Genomic DNA, 14051 nt, shown 5'->3' with positions numbered 1-14051 from the left:
GCACTTTTTGAGCATTTTAACCTTTCTGGTAGTTGATTTTCCTTCTCAGAATATTGAGGGGGCTTCACGTTAATTCTTTTATCAGGTACCAAAGCTCCAATTACTTGATCATGCAGTGCCGCTCTTTTGGCTGCCAAATTGACCTTTCTATTTCCCTGAATTATTTCTCCTTGTCGTCCTTGGTGGGCTCTGCAATGAATTATGGCTACTTCTTTTGGTTTTGAAACTGCATGTAACAATTTCAAGATTTCTTGTCCATGTTTTATACCACTTCCTTGCGAATTTAGTAATCCTTGTTCCTTCCATATGGCTCCATGAGCATGCACAACGCTGAATGCATATTTAGAATCTGTATATATGTTAATTCTCAAGTCCTTTCCTATTTCCAGAGCCCTGGTTAATGCAATAATTTCTGCCTTTTGCACTGAGGTATTTCAAGGTAGTGGTTTGGCTTCCACTTCTTCCCAGAGGGTTACCACTGCATATCCTGCTCTTCTTTCCCCATTTTGCATAAAACTGCTACCATCCGTAAATAATTCCAGATCCACATTTTTCAGTAGTTCATCTTTTAAATCCAGTCTGCTAGCATAAACTTGTTCAATAGTGGCCAGGCAATCATGTTGCAAAGGTTCTTGTTCAGCTGTTGGCATTAGGGTGGACGGGTTTAATGTAGATACCATACTCAGAGTTCTATCCTCCTGATCTATCAGGGTGGCTTGATATTTTGCTAACTGACTTGGAGAAATCCAGTGATGCACTTTATCATTTAGGATGGCCATTACAGCATGAGGGACCAGTACCGTTACAGATTGTCCTAAGGTGAGCTTTCGAGCTTCCTGGATTAATAGAGCAACTGCTGCCACAGCTCGAAGACATGTGGGCCATCCTTTGCTTACCTCATCAAGCTGTTTTGAGAAGTAAGCTACTGGTCTTTTCCAGCTTCCAAGCACTGGAGTCATTACTCCTAAGGCTACATGTTGCCTCTCATGTACATATAATTGGAAAGGTTTTGTCATATCAGGGAGACCCAGTGCTGGAGCCTCTATCAGCTTTTTCTTTATCTCATCAAAGCTCCTTCGGCATTCTGGAGTCCATACCAATATTTCCCCTGGTCCCTTTATAGCATCATATAATGGTTTAGCCATTAATCCAAAGTTTGGGATCCAAATATAACAAAATCCAGCCATCCCCCAAACACCCCTTAATTGTCTTTTAGTTTTTGGTACTGCAATCCTGTATATAGCCTCTTTTCTTTCTATTCCAAGTTCTTTTTGTCCTTTTGATATTTCAAAGCCCAGATATTGAACTTTTTCCTTTGCTATCTGAGCCTTTTTCTTGGAAACTCTGTATCCTGCCAATCCCAGATAGTTTAACAAGCTGATTGTTGCCTTCAAACAACTTTCCTCAGTGTCAGCTCCTATTAGTATGTCATCAACATATTGTAACAAGGTCACATAATCATTGTTACCTCACCATTGTTCCAATTCTTTCTCCAATACGTTACCAAACAGGGTAGGGCTGTTTTTAAATCCTTGTGGGAGTACAGTCCAACACAGCTGCACTTTTCTTCCTGTTGTGGGGCTCTCCCATTTGAAGGCAAAAATCGTTTGGCTTGGTTCGTCCACTGGGATGCAAAAGAAAGCATCTTTTAGATCCAAGACAGTAAAATAAGTGTTTGATTTATCGCTCTCAAGTCCTGTACCAGTCTGTATTCCTGAGAATGAGGCTTCTTTACAGGTAAAATAGGAGTGTTAAATTCAGATTGACATTCTCTGAGCAATCCATACTGCATAGAAACATTTATCAAAGGCTCTAATCCTTTGCGTGCTTCCAGCCTAACAGGGTACTGATTTACCCTTACTGGACCTGCCCCTGGTTTGAGCTTGATTTTGATCAGGATCACATTCTTGGCTTTACCTGGCATCTTTGAGGCCCATACCAGAGGAATTACTGTATCCAATACCATGTCCAGAACATTGTCTCCAGGTTCTTCTGAGATTTCATTCATCAGTAAACAGAGTTGAGCTCTCCATGCCATTTCTTGAGGAATGTGCAGCTGTACAGAATTCTCAGAGAAGGTTATTTGAGCATTAAGCTTGCATAACTAATCCCATCCCAAGAGTGGAAGGGGCATTCAGGCATATATAGAAACTCATGAGTTAATTTAGTGTCTCCAATCATACACTCCATAGGTTGCAAGAATGGCTGCAAGGTTCTTTTTCCCATTGCCCCAACAACCGGTACCACAGTCTTACTAAGAGGTCCCTTCCAAATTGTTACCACTGAACGAGTAGCTCCACTATCTATTAAAAAATCAATTGTTTCATTCCCCAGCTTCATTGGGACTGGGGATCTGATCACTGGGGATGCTTCAATGTTCTCCCCGGTCCTCTTCATTTGGTCTTCATTCATTATCTGAGCTCTCTAATACCACCACAGTAACATCCTTGTCTAGCTCCTTTTTCTCCTTGTTGGGGCATTCATTCTCCCAATGCCCTTCTTGCCTGCAAATAGCACATTGATTCAGACCTAAGGGAGGACCCCTTCATGCCCCTGGCTTTTTGCCTTTATCCCCACAGCCTCAGCCTCCTCCCCCTCTTCCTTTCCCCCCCTTCCCTATCTACTATTGCTGCTGCTAAAAAAGAGGCTCATAGTTTCATTTTTGCTTGTTCTCTCTTTTCTTTCTGCTCCTCTCTGTTATTATACACTTTATAGGCAATCTCAATTAATTGTGTAATAGACATTCCTTCTGCCCCATCCACCTTTTGCAACTTTTTTCTTATGTCTTGGGAGGACTGATCCATAAACAGCATATTAAACACCCTTCGATTGGCTCCTTCCTCCGGATTTAAATCCGTCCACTTCTTAGCTACCTTACACAGCCTCTCATAAAAGGCTGAGGGGTTTTCATCAGGCTCTTGTCTCACTTCATACAGTTTGGACAAATTTTTAGGTTTAGGGACCCCATGTTGTATTCCATATAATATCAACTGTTGATACTGCTTCAATTTAGTTTTTCCAAATCCAGTATTTGGGTCCTATCCCGGATCTTCCCTTAAAGGTAAGCATTGATTAGGATCCTCCTGCCTGTTTCTTTTTTTTCCCTTCCTCTTTTGCCTTATCCAGCACCATTCTTTTTTCCTCTGCAGTAAAAAAAGGTGTTCAATAAAGTTTGCATGTCTCCCCAATTAGAGTTATGAGTTAACATAATCGTTTCTAAAAGTTGATGCATCCCTTCAGGGTTTTCTCAACATGAACCAACAGACTGTTTCCAATTTAACAGATCGGAGGTAGTAAATGGAACATGTACAAAAACTGGTAAACCCTCTGCCCCCACTGCTTGCCTTAAAGGCACTTGTATCACTGGCTGAATTTGTCCTTGTGTTCGGCTTGAAATAGGACTAAAATTTAAATTCCCCATTTGTCACCTTTTTCCACTCATTCCTTTATTATCCTTATCTTTTTCCTTGTTGGTTTCTCTATTATAAGGAGGTGGGGGAGGTGGAACCAACACCTGTACATCTTTTTGCTCATCCCCCCCAACATAGAACTCCTTACTTTTTTTCTCTTTCTCCTCTATACATGGCATCAACATATCTCCCCCCAATTTACACTTCTGAATATCTGGGTTTCTATACAAAAACATGAAAGCATCAACATATGGAACTTTATCCCATTTTCCCAATCAGCAACAAAAAAACATCAACTGCAATATGGTATTAAATTGTAAAGATCCATTTTCTGGCCACTGTTCCCCATCATCCAATTTATAATTTGGCCACCACTGATTACAATATCTTTTCATTTTATCTTCAGTCATCGGATCTCCCCCAAACTTATTCCAGTTTTTCAAAATACACCCCAAAGGGCTACAGGGAGGAATCGTGGATTGGCCTGATCCCATTTTTACCAAATATCCAGATTATCAATTATTTGCTGGCTCTGACCCCCCTGGTCAGTAATTCCTTCTGCGGTTCTGACCCCCCTGGTCAGTAATTCCTCTTGTGCACACTCAGCTCTGACCCCTATTTGTCAGTAAAGGCGATCTTTTCCCCTGTTGCCAAGCGTCTACATGCAACTTTATAACCTTCCGCAGAAGCAATTAAATTAATTTAAATTAAATTTAATACTCAGCAATCCAGGAATTCGCTCCCCTTTCACCCTTGTACAAATATTTTTGTTCAGCATTGCACCTTTGATTTGCTCGTCACCCTGTGAAATATATTCACCTGATTCGTGTCATTATGAAACAATGCTAGGGATGCATGGTGAAATGTGACCCTCTCTGCATATGTAATTTTTAACCGTTTTGCTTGATCTTGTATAACCATAGGCCTAAGGGAAGTAGGAGAGTATGTATATAGTTCTTGCTTCCTGCAAAAGCCATATAACAGTAGGAAATTACGAAAGTTGGAAACGAAATAAAATCAGACATCAAGTAGAAATTGAAAAATACTTTACACGGTCTCTTGGAAGTAGTGGAATCTTATAGTTGCAAAAGAATTTGCAAAGGTTTAAAGAAAAAGGGGGGGGGGATTGATATAGAGAACAAACTGCTTATTGCTTAATGATTGTCTCTCTGTAACTATACATACCAAGGACTGGTATTTGTCAAGGATTAAGCCTGTCAGAGACTGGTACTTAGGAATGATGAGCAAGAAGGAACCAAGAGCGATCACAAGACTTAATTAAGTGTTCGATGAATTTACGATCTTGTTAAGAAAGCACAAGTAGAGGCCTTGCTTGAATAGATAAGGCCGGAAAAGATAAGAACTCCTGCCTTTTGTTCCCATTCTTGTAGATAATTTAGCTTAAACTAACCATATGGTTCTATACCACTAATGAGAACTTAGATAATAAGAGCACTAACAAGCACTAAGGTATCAAAACATGTAAAGGACCATACTGGGCAGAATCACCTGAGGAGGGTCAAATAGCGGACAAGTAAGGAAGACTATGAAAGACCACCAGAGACCTTCAATGCGCCTGCGTAAAGGACATTTACATATGCTAATAGTTTCCCGGAAAACTAATGAATATGTATAAACATTTCTCAGGAATCTAGTGAATATGTATGTAGAACCTGTACTTAACCTGCACAATTAGACCTGACGGTGTGTGCCTTGGTAGAGCAGAGGCTCCCGGTGCACCCAGCACTGTTTGCTTGCCTCTATTCATGTAATAAATTGTAAACTTTAATTAGAATCCTGTTTTGGACATGATCATTTTTCACAACCCCAACTTTGGAAAGAATCTGGAGGAGTCCCTGATCAGTAGGTCGGTGCGTGCTGGAGCTCTGTCCGGTCCGGTCCACTGCTGGGGACAGCAAGACAATCCGGGCAAGGCCTTATGGCTGTCCCACCTGGGTCACCAAAATGTTGTCCCAAAACAGGGTTTTTCACCCAGTGTGCAGATGGCCAATAACACACAGAGTCGAGATATTTGTTTATTTCATGTCTGCGCGGAGATGGGTGCTAGGTGGTAACTCCACAAATCTAGCACACACTTGAAATGCAAACAGGGTCTTATATACACATCAGGATCAAGGAAAAAGTGTTAACAAAATACATGATTGGTTACAAACAATTCATATAACAAAAGTACTTCTACGCATGTCTAAATAATTACCCAACTCATTATATTAAGGTGGTCTTACATTTACATACTCATTATGCACAAGTGGGTGTTATTTTTAATATTAAAATCAAGCTAAGTTAGCTAAGGACACACTTTTTTCTTGACACTACTCCAGAACTGGGCACTTATGATATAAATCAGAAGTAAGGCAATAGTGTTGACAGAACCCTATTGTTTCACCTCCTTGCTTCAATGGATTCAATGTAGGGACCTTCCATTCTTGTTCCTATGGTTTCAATAACAGATTGTCCTTCCAACCTTGGAGAGGAGATCCAAATCTAGTCAATCTGTATGCATTTTGTATGTTTTCAGAGGCTCACACGATCAAATTCAACAGGTGTTAAAGGTCAGATTTATTCTTCAGTAAAAAGTTAGTTAGAACTCCGATAACATTAGTGAACCACAGGCTCAATGATGTAAGGGGAATTAGTGCTACACAGATGACTTAAGAATTCTTAAAATTTAAAAATGATGACTCAAAATGCATATATCGCCTAAAAGATGAGGGCTCTCAACCTGCAGGGGTTACCTAGGGCGGCATCCTGACCCAAGGGGAGAGTCCCCGACTGCAGACCCACTGCTCCGAGGAGGACTGACTCAAAATGCCCTCTGGTGGGTCCCTGTTTATACCCTTGTCGAATCTGATCTGTGGTCATTTTAATCCCCATTGGCCAAAAGGTCAACACTTCAGTGTACCTGGCACATTTGATTGGTCAGTTCAATTTTCAACCTGTGGCCTCTAGGGTTTGGTTTTTTTTTTCCTCTCCTCCTTGCTCTGAGAAGTTTTGTTTCCTGTCGGGGCAGGTGTACCTGCCACATCCAGTGAGCCACTGAGGCGAGACTGGGGTAATTACTTGGTCCTGGTGTACTGTCCCTTTCTTCACTGAAGTGGGAGGAGCAGAGGATGTAATCAGTCTATCCACCATCCTAATTTCCTTTTGTGATCTCTTTTTCCCTTATATTTTTCCCATAAATAGGGGGTAGGCTTCCTATCAATTTTGTCTTTTGGGACTTGGGACTGGAGTAAAGCTATGAACATTTCCTTTTGGGTAACATTTTTCTTTTGCAGTTTATCCACTGTCGTGGTTTCAGCCCAGCCGGTAACAAAGGACCACGCAGCCGCTCGCTCACTCCTCCCGCCCCCCTCCGGTGGGATAGGGGGGAGACGGAGGAGAGAAAAGAAAAAAAAAAAAGGAACCTCGGGGGTTGAGATAAGGGCAGTTTACTGGGTGTCCTAGTTTCAGCTGGAATAGAGTTAACTGTCTTCCTAGTAGCTGGTACAGTGCTATGTTTTGAGTTCAGTATGGGAAGAATGTTGATAACACCGATGTTTTCAGTTGCTGCTAGTAGTGTTTAGACTAATGTCAAGGATTTTTCAGCTTCTCATGCCCAGCCAGCGAGAAAGCTGGAGGGGCACAAGAAGTTGGTACAGGACACAGCCAGGGCACCTGACCCAAACTGGCCAACAGGGTATTCCATACCATGTGACGTCCCATCCAGTATAGGAACTGGGAAGTGGGGGCGGGGAATCGCCGCTCGGGGATTAGCTGGGTGCCGGTCGGCGGGTGGTGAGCAATTACACTGTGCATCATTTGTACATTCCAATCCTTTCATTATTGCTGTTGTCATTTTATTAGTGTTATCATTATCATTATTCGTTTCTTCTTTTCTGTTCTATTAAACTGTTCTTATCTCAACCCGTGGATTTGCTTCTTTTCCCAATTTTCTCCCCCATCCCACTGGGCGGGGGGGGGGAGTGAGTGAGCGGCTGCGTGGTGCTTAGTTGCTGGCTGGGGTTAAACCACGACACTGGGACAACGCAAAAAAAGTTACAACAACAACGACGGTACTAATGAAAGGGTATACAAAAAAAGAGTGATGCGCAGTGCAACTGCTCACCACCCGGGACCCGACGCTCTGCCACTTCCCCCAACGAAAGTCGAGAGAGAGAGCAGGAGAGCCCTCCCCCTGGCCCACTCCCCATATATATACTGGGCATGATGTCACATGGTATGGAATAGCTCCTTGGCTAGTTCAGGTCAGCTGCCCCGGCTATGCCCCCCCACCTCCCAGCTTCCTGTAAAAATTAACTCTATCCCAGCTGAACCCAGGACATCCACAAAGGGCAATCCTCTCTCTTCCCTTTTGGTTTGGTTTTCTCTTAACTGCCCCAGCAGAATAATTACATCCCGGACTGTTTTCCCCTGGGCAGCTCCCTTTAAGATTAAAAGGTGCTCTGGCTAGCAACCTGGATCGCATTGCTGAGGTCAATACCTCTGAGTTGGGGCTAGTGAAGGCAGAGCTGTAAACACCCTGTTGAATAGCCAGTTCTCTCAGATACTGCTCCCCATCATCTATAAACCTCCACGTCACCATTCTATAATTCCAACCAGATGGGGAGGGGTGCTGTAGCTTTACTGCCTCCTGCAACTATTCCCAAAGAGAATAAATCACATTTCCATTTGCCAGGGCCCCTTTTAAGTGTTGCATCATCACTGGATTTTTGGGAAAGTGCTCCCAGACACGTCACTTCTTGCAGGCTCATTTGTACACTGTCCCCTCCTTGGTCCCACACTCGCTGTAACCACTGTCCTAATCTCTTCCTGGGCTTCTGCCAATATTAGCCTGCCACATTCTGCAGCTGGGTCTGAGCATAGTCTCACACTGATACTGTATGCTGTGGTGCCCTGCAGGGTTTCCTTTTGCTTTGTTAATAACCAAAGACCACACAGGGATTGCTCTACCATTTTCATGCTCAGACCCTTCAGTCCATTCCTCAGTAGAGGAATCCCAGCTGCCACCATCCCAATAATCACTGGGGCAACTAACCACTAGACTCCTATGCCCCCATCGCCCAGTGCAGACACTCTGCCCCTTCCTCACTGTGGTTACTTGGGTTTCCAGCATATCCCCCTGTGCCTGGGCTTCCAGCTTATCCAAGTGCAATCGGATCTCCAAACTTTCCAGTTGTGCTTACAATTCCCTGGTTTTCTTTTGTTCACTTTCTAGGATCTCCCACAGTTGCTGCAGGTAAGTTAACTGTAACCAGATGTTACTTAGATCTTGTCGCCCTCTGTCCCATCCTACCCCTTGCTTCTCTAAACATTTCTTAATATCCTCAGAGGTGAGGCACTGGGGTAATTCCTTCTCAGCTTCCCAACTCACTGTGGGGGTCACCCAGGCTAAACACTCTGCGACTGGCTCCCACGCCTGTGTGCGGGGCCAACCTGGCACCCATTTGGGCTTTTCCTGCTCTCTGCTATTCCTCTTCCAAAATGGCATTTTTTTATCAAGATCCTGTCCACAATGCCAAATATTCTGTGCTGGGGTGGATGTGTGTGTGTGAGAGAGAAAGACAGTGCAGGGTTCTTTCTCGATCTTAATAAGAAAGGTCAAATAACAAATGGCATAGTAAAATAACTGTTTTAATAAGATAGAATAAAAAGAGGAATATTGATAGTGAGTAAATCTTATGTGCCTTCAGGTGCTGGGAACTGCGTGTTCATGCAGTATCGGACAGACCCCAGATGGATTTTTCCCCTGGTATGCTGCACAAATTCTGTCTGTGGAGAAGTTCCTTCTCCCTCTCATGCTGTGGTGCCTTTTATTTTCTGTAACAAACCAGAATTACATATCTTCTCCTGCAAAGTTGGAATATCTCTGTCATAACACACACCAGTGCGCAGCACAGGCTGGCATGGAGCATTCCAGCAGATTCTCTTACAGTGGCTATTCATGCTAACATACAAGCTTCTCAAGCCTTAAGTACAAGGCCCAATAGAGCAGACATGATCTGTTCAAGATCGCTAACTCTTTGAATACAATGTCTTCCGCAAGGCTCCCAATACAAGAGACAACAAGACTTTTTAACTGTAAGAAACATTGATATAATGTGTAGTTACCATTGTAGTTGTGGACTCGTTATCACTGTCTGTATTTAAAAAAAAGTTGGACCAATATCTGTCAGGACAGGTTCAAGTATACTTGGCTCTGCAAAAAGACACCAAAGTGGATTAGATGTCTCAAAGTATTCCTTCCCAATGTATTTCCAAAGTGTTTTTACTGATGATGCTCGGGGATACACTGCCTTTGTTTCACATGTAAGCCATTGCATGAATGAAATAGTTTAGTTGGGCTGATCTGAATGTATTTTTGGTAAATGATCATCATCATAAAAGGATGATTCTCACTGATTATGGCAATTGTTTCACAGGGATTAGGGCAACATTTGACATTAGTAATTATATTTTCACATTTTCAGCACTGCACAGTTATCCTCATGGAAACATGAAAGGACTGGAATGGAGGGCACCAACTGAATCATTAAGGCCATTACCCTGATATTGAAGCGTGGTTAAGTTGATATAATTCCATAAATGCATTTTCCAAGTCTCAGGTTAGTTGAACTTTTTTTTCTTCACGATTCCTATAACATCACTGTTCCAGAAGAGTATTTCTGTTGTCTTCAAATTTCTAGTTTAAGTTTATTCACAGCTGATTTGTATTCATGATCTTATGTGCATGTGGTGGGTTGACCCTGGCTGGGTGCCAGGTGTCCACCAAAGCCGCTCTATCACTCCCCCTTCTTAGCTGGACAGGGGGGAGAAAATATAACAAAAGGCTCGTGGGTCAAGATAAGGACAGTTTAATAAAGTGAAAGCAAAGGTTGCGCGCGAAAGCAAAGAAAAACAAATGATATTATTCTCTACTTCCCATCAGCAGGCGATGTCTGGCCACTTCCTGGGAAGCAGGGCTTCAGTACGCGTGGTGGTTGCTCCGGAAGACAAAAAATGCCTTCCCTTCCGCCTCCCTTTACTTAGCTTTTATATCTGGGCTGACGTCATATGGTATGGAATATCTGTTTGGTTAGTTTAGGTCAGCTGTCCTGGTTATGTCCCCTCCCAAGATCTTGCCCTGCCCCAGACTGCCATTGAGGGAGGGGGCAAAAATGTTGGGGAGACAGCCTTGATGCTGTGCCAGTGCTGCTCAGCAGTAGCCAAAACACTGGTGTGTTATCAACACCTTTCTAGCTACTAATGCAGAGCACAGCTCTACGAGGGCTGCTATGGGGACTATTAACTCCATCTCAGCCAGACCCAATACAGTGCAAAGTATGTCCTTTCACTTACATGGCTTGCTTTACTCCTTCTTCCCCCCACCCTCATGTATTTCTAGAGAGTAATCATATTCTTTCACAGTGATGATTTTGGTAGGCCAAAAGGTTCATTTGAAGATATTCCTTCTGGACCTTTGTATATTCATCACTTCTGGAAGCAGAATGCTAGGTATGCTAGCAGAAATGGTATAACACTGTATTGGCTTTGTGTGGCAAGGTTTTGGTAGTGGGGGGGGTTACAGGGGTGGCTTCTGTGAGAAGCTGCTGGAAGCTTCCCCTGTGTCCGACACAGCCAATACCAGCCGGCTCTAAGACGGACCCGCCACCAGCCAAGGCAGAGCCAATCAGCGAAAGTGGTAATGCCTCTGTGATAACAATTTTAAGAAGGGAAAAAAAAGTTGGGACAGACGGGAAACGGCAGCCAGAGAGAGGAGTGAGAACATGTAAGAGAAACAGCCCTGCAGACACCAAGGTCAGTGAAGAAGGAGGGGGAGGAGATGCTCCAGGCCCTGGAGCAGAGATTCCCCTGCAGCCCGTGGTGAAGACCATGGTGAGGCAGGCTGTCCCCCTGCAGCCCATGGAGGTGCATGGTGGAGCAGATATCCACCTGCAGCCCGTGGAGGACCCCATGCCAGAGCAGGTGGGCGCCTGAAGGAGGCTGTGACCCCGTGGGAAGCCTGCGCTGGAGCAGGTTTTCTGGCAGGACCTGCGGATCTGTGGAGAGAGGAGCCCACATTGGAGCAGGTTTTCTGGCAGGACTTGTGACCCGGTGGGGGACCCACGCTGGAGCAGTGTGCTCCTGAAGGACTGCACACCGTGGAAAGGACCCATGCTGGAGCAGTTTGTGAAGAACTGCAGCCCGTGGGAAGGACCCACATTGGAGAAGTTCATGGAGGACTGTCTCCCGTGGGAGGGACCCCACGCTGGAGCAGTTTGTGAAGAACTGCAGCCCGTGGGAAGGACCCACATTGGAGAAGTTCATGGAGGACTGTCTCCTGTGGGAGGGACCCCACGCTGGAGCAGGGGAAGAGTGTGATGAGTCCTCCCCCTGAAGAGGATGAAGGGGCAGAAAATAACATGTGATGAACTGAACGCAAACCCCATTCCCCGTCCCCCTGTGCCGCTGGGGGGGTAGGTAGAGAATCCAGGAGTGAAGTTGTGCCTGGGAAGAAGGGAGGGGTGGAGGGAAGGTGTTTTGAGATTTGGTTTTATTTCTCATTACCCTACTCTGGTTGATTGGTAATAAATTGAGTTAATTTTCCCCAAGCTGAGTCTGTTTTGCCTGTGAAGGTAATTGGTGAGTGATCTCTCATGTCCTTATCTTGACCCACAAGCCCTTTGTTATATTTTTCTCTCCCCTGTCCAGCTGAGGAGGGGGAAGTGATAGAATGGCTTTGGTGGGCACCTAGCGTCCAGCCAGGGTCAACCCACCACACGAACTGACCACAACTCCCATTCCCCATCCCCCTGCGCCGCTGTGGGGGAGGAGGTAGAGAAAACTGGGAGTGGAGATGAGCCGGGAAGGAGGGAGGGGTGGGGGAAGGTGTTTTAAGATTTTGGGTTTACTTCTCATTATCCTTGTTTTGATTTGATTTGTAGTAAATTAAATTGATTTTGTTTTTCCCCAAGTTGAGCCTGTCTTTTGCCCGTGATCATAAGTGGTGAGTGATCCCTCCCTGTCCTTGTCTCAACCCACGAGCTTTTCTTTATATTTCCTCCTCTTCATCCCACCGTGGCGGGGGGGGGAGAGTGAGCGAGCGAGCGGCTTCGTGGTGCTTTTCTACAGGCTGGGCTTAAACCACGACAGTGGGTTTCTTGAGACGGTCGTCCTTGAGTCGGTGGTCGTGATCTCCCCCTGCCGGAATTACCTTTTCTCTATTTTCACTTAAATTTGGTAACTGTAAGCAGTTCTTCACAGACCTTTAACGAAGCAGACTATCATTCAGTTTGGGGTTTTGTTCTAGACAGCAATATCCTGGTTTACAATGCCAAAGTATTGTTAGGGTAAAATGAAATAAGTTAAGCTTTATTGATATCAGATCTGAGTGCGCACAAGGGAAAAAGTTGCACCTAGATGCTTGGCAAGGATGCCTTAATTGACCAGTGGGGTCAGAGCCGAGTGCGCACAAGGGAATTACTGACCAGTGGGGTCAGAACCACAGAAGGAATTACTGACCAGGGGCGTAAGAGCCAGGAAATAATTAATAATCTGGATATTTGGCAAAAATGGGATCAAGCCAATCCACGATTTTTTCCCTGTAGCCCTTTGGGTTGTATTTTTGAATATTGGGATAAGTTTGGCGGAGATCCTGTTGTCCCAAAACTTGTGGGATAGTTCACCCCGTGTGCAAGCCAGTAACACACAGAGTCAAGGTATTAGCTATTTATTGCCGGTTCTGCGCAGAAAGGGGTGCTAGGGCGTATCCCTGCAAAGCTAGCACACCCAGCACTAAAACAGTCATTCATTTATACATTGTAATTACCATATTCATTGTTTATCAACTTGTATTGGTGCCCATAATTCCATATCTTAAAGCTGATTGGTGTATAGTGTCCTCGTCTTCATTTAAAGGTGCAACATCTTTTAATTTTACTGCACAAGCTCAGTGGGTGAGGGTCTTCAGGTGGAGGCAGGTATCCTAACTTCTAGAGGTGTGGTCTTCATATTATAATTAGTTAAGTTCACCTAAAGGGAGCATTTTTAACCGATTCATGTGGTATAGCCAAGCTTCTTGGGCAACCAGCCCACTAAAGTTTCCGATTCCTAGTTTTAGGTTGATTTGTTCCTTCCATTCCATTGTCTTGCCAAGAGTTACTTACCCAAGTGATTTACATCGATTACTTATCTTTTGTTCCCTAAGTCTGTAAAAAATTATGACATAAAGATTTCAATAGCAATTCCCACCCTTTGAGAGTTATCAAAGTCTTAACTTTTAGTAAGTCTCATTTTCATTATGCGCAATCATTATATATGAATATAATTAACACTATTAAACTCTGCAATAGACTCTGCAACCATCCAGTCAAAGAAAATCCCAGTCCATGTAGTATTTTATTTAACCAACTGTCCTGGGTTCGGCTGGGATGGAGTTAATTTTCACAGGAAGCTGGGAGGGGGCACAGCTAGGACAGCTGACCTGAACTAGCCAAGGGGATATTCCATACTATGTGATGTCATGCTCAGTATATAACTGGGGAACAGGCTGGGGGGTCGGTATGGTATTGCAGCAGGGGAAGTGGTGGAGTGTCAGGTTCCGGGTGGTGAGCAATTGCATTGTGTATCACTCGTTTTGTATAT

At 44.2% G+C, this 14051-nt stretch overlaps 1 protein-coding gene across 2 annotated transcripts in view; it reads left to right on the top strand.

The window, feature by feature from the left end:
• Positions 1-9986, top strand: part of LOC121232791 (transmembrane protein 161B-like) — a 74484-nt gene extending 64498 nt beyond the window's left edge. Inside the window, exons 6-7 of one of the 2 annotated variants that reach the window (XM_041121254.1) lie at positions 8647-8667; positions 9899-9986. In XM_041121254.1, the coding sequence (XP_040977188.1) occupies positions 8647-8667; positions 9899-9956 (79 nt within the window). In that variant the 3' untranslated portion in view covers positions 9957-9986. The remainder of the gene's footprint in view (positions 1-8646; positions 8668-9898) is intronic. The other variant, XM_041121255.1, reaches the window with a different exon arrangement.
• The last annotated feature ends 4065 nt before the right edge of the window (positions 9987-14051 follow it).

The sequence above is a fragment of the Aquila chrysaetos genome, chromosome W, assembly GCF_900496995.4.
Source record: "Aquila chrysaetos chrysaetos chromosome W, bAquChr1.4, whole genome shotgun sequence".
NCBI lineage: Eukaryota > Metazoa > Chordata > Aves > Accipitriformes > Accipitridae > Aquila > Aquila chrysaetos.
The sequence above is the reverse complement of the archived record's forward strand: the minus strand, read 5'-3'. Positions and strand labels throughout refer to the sequence as shown.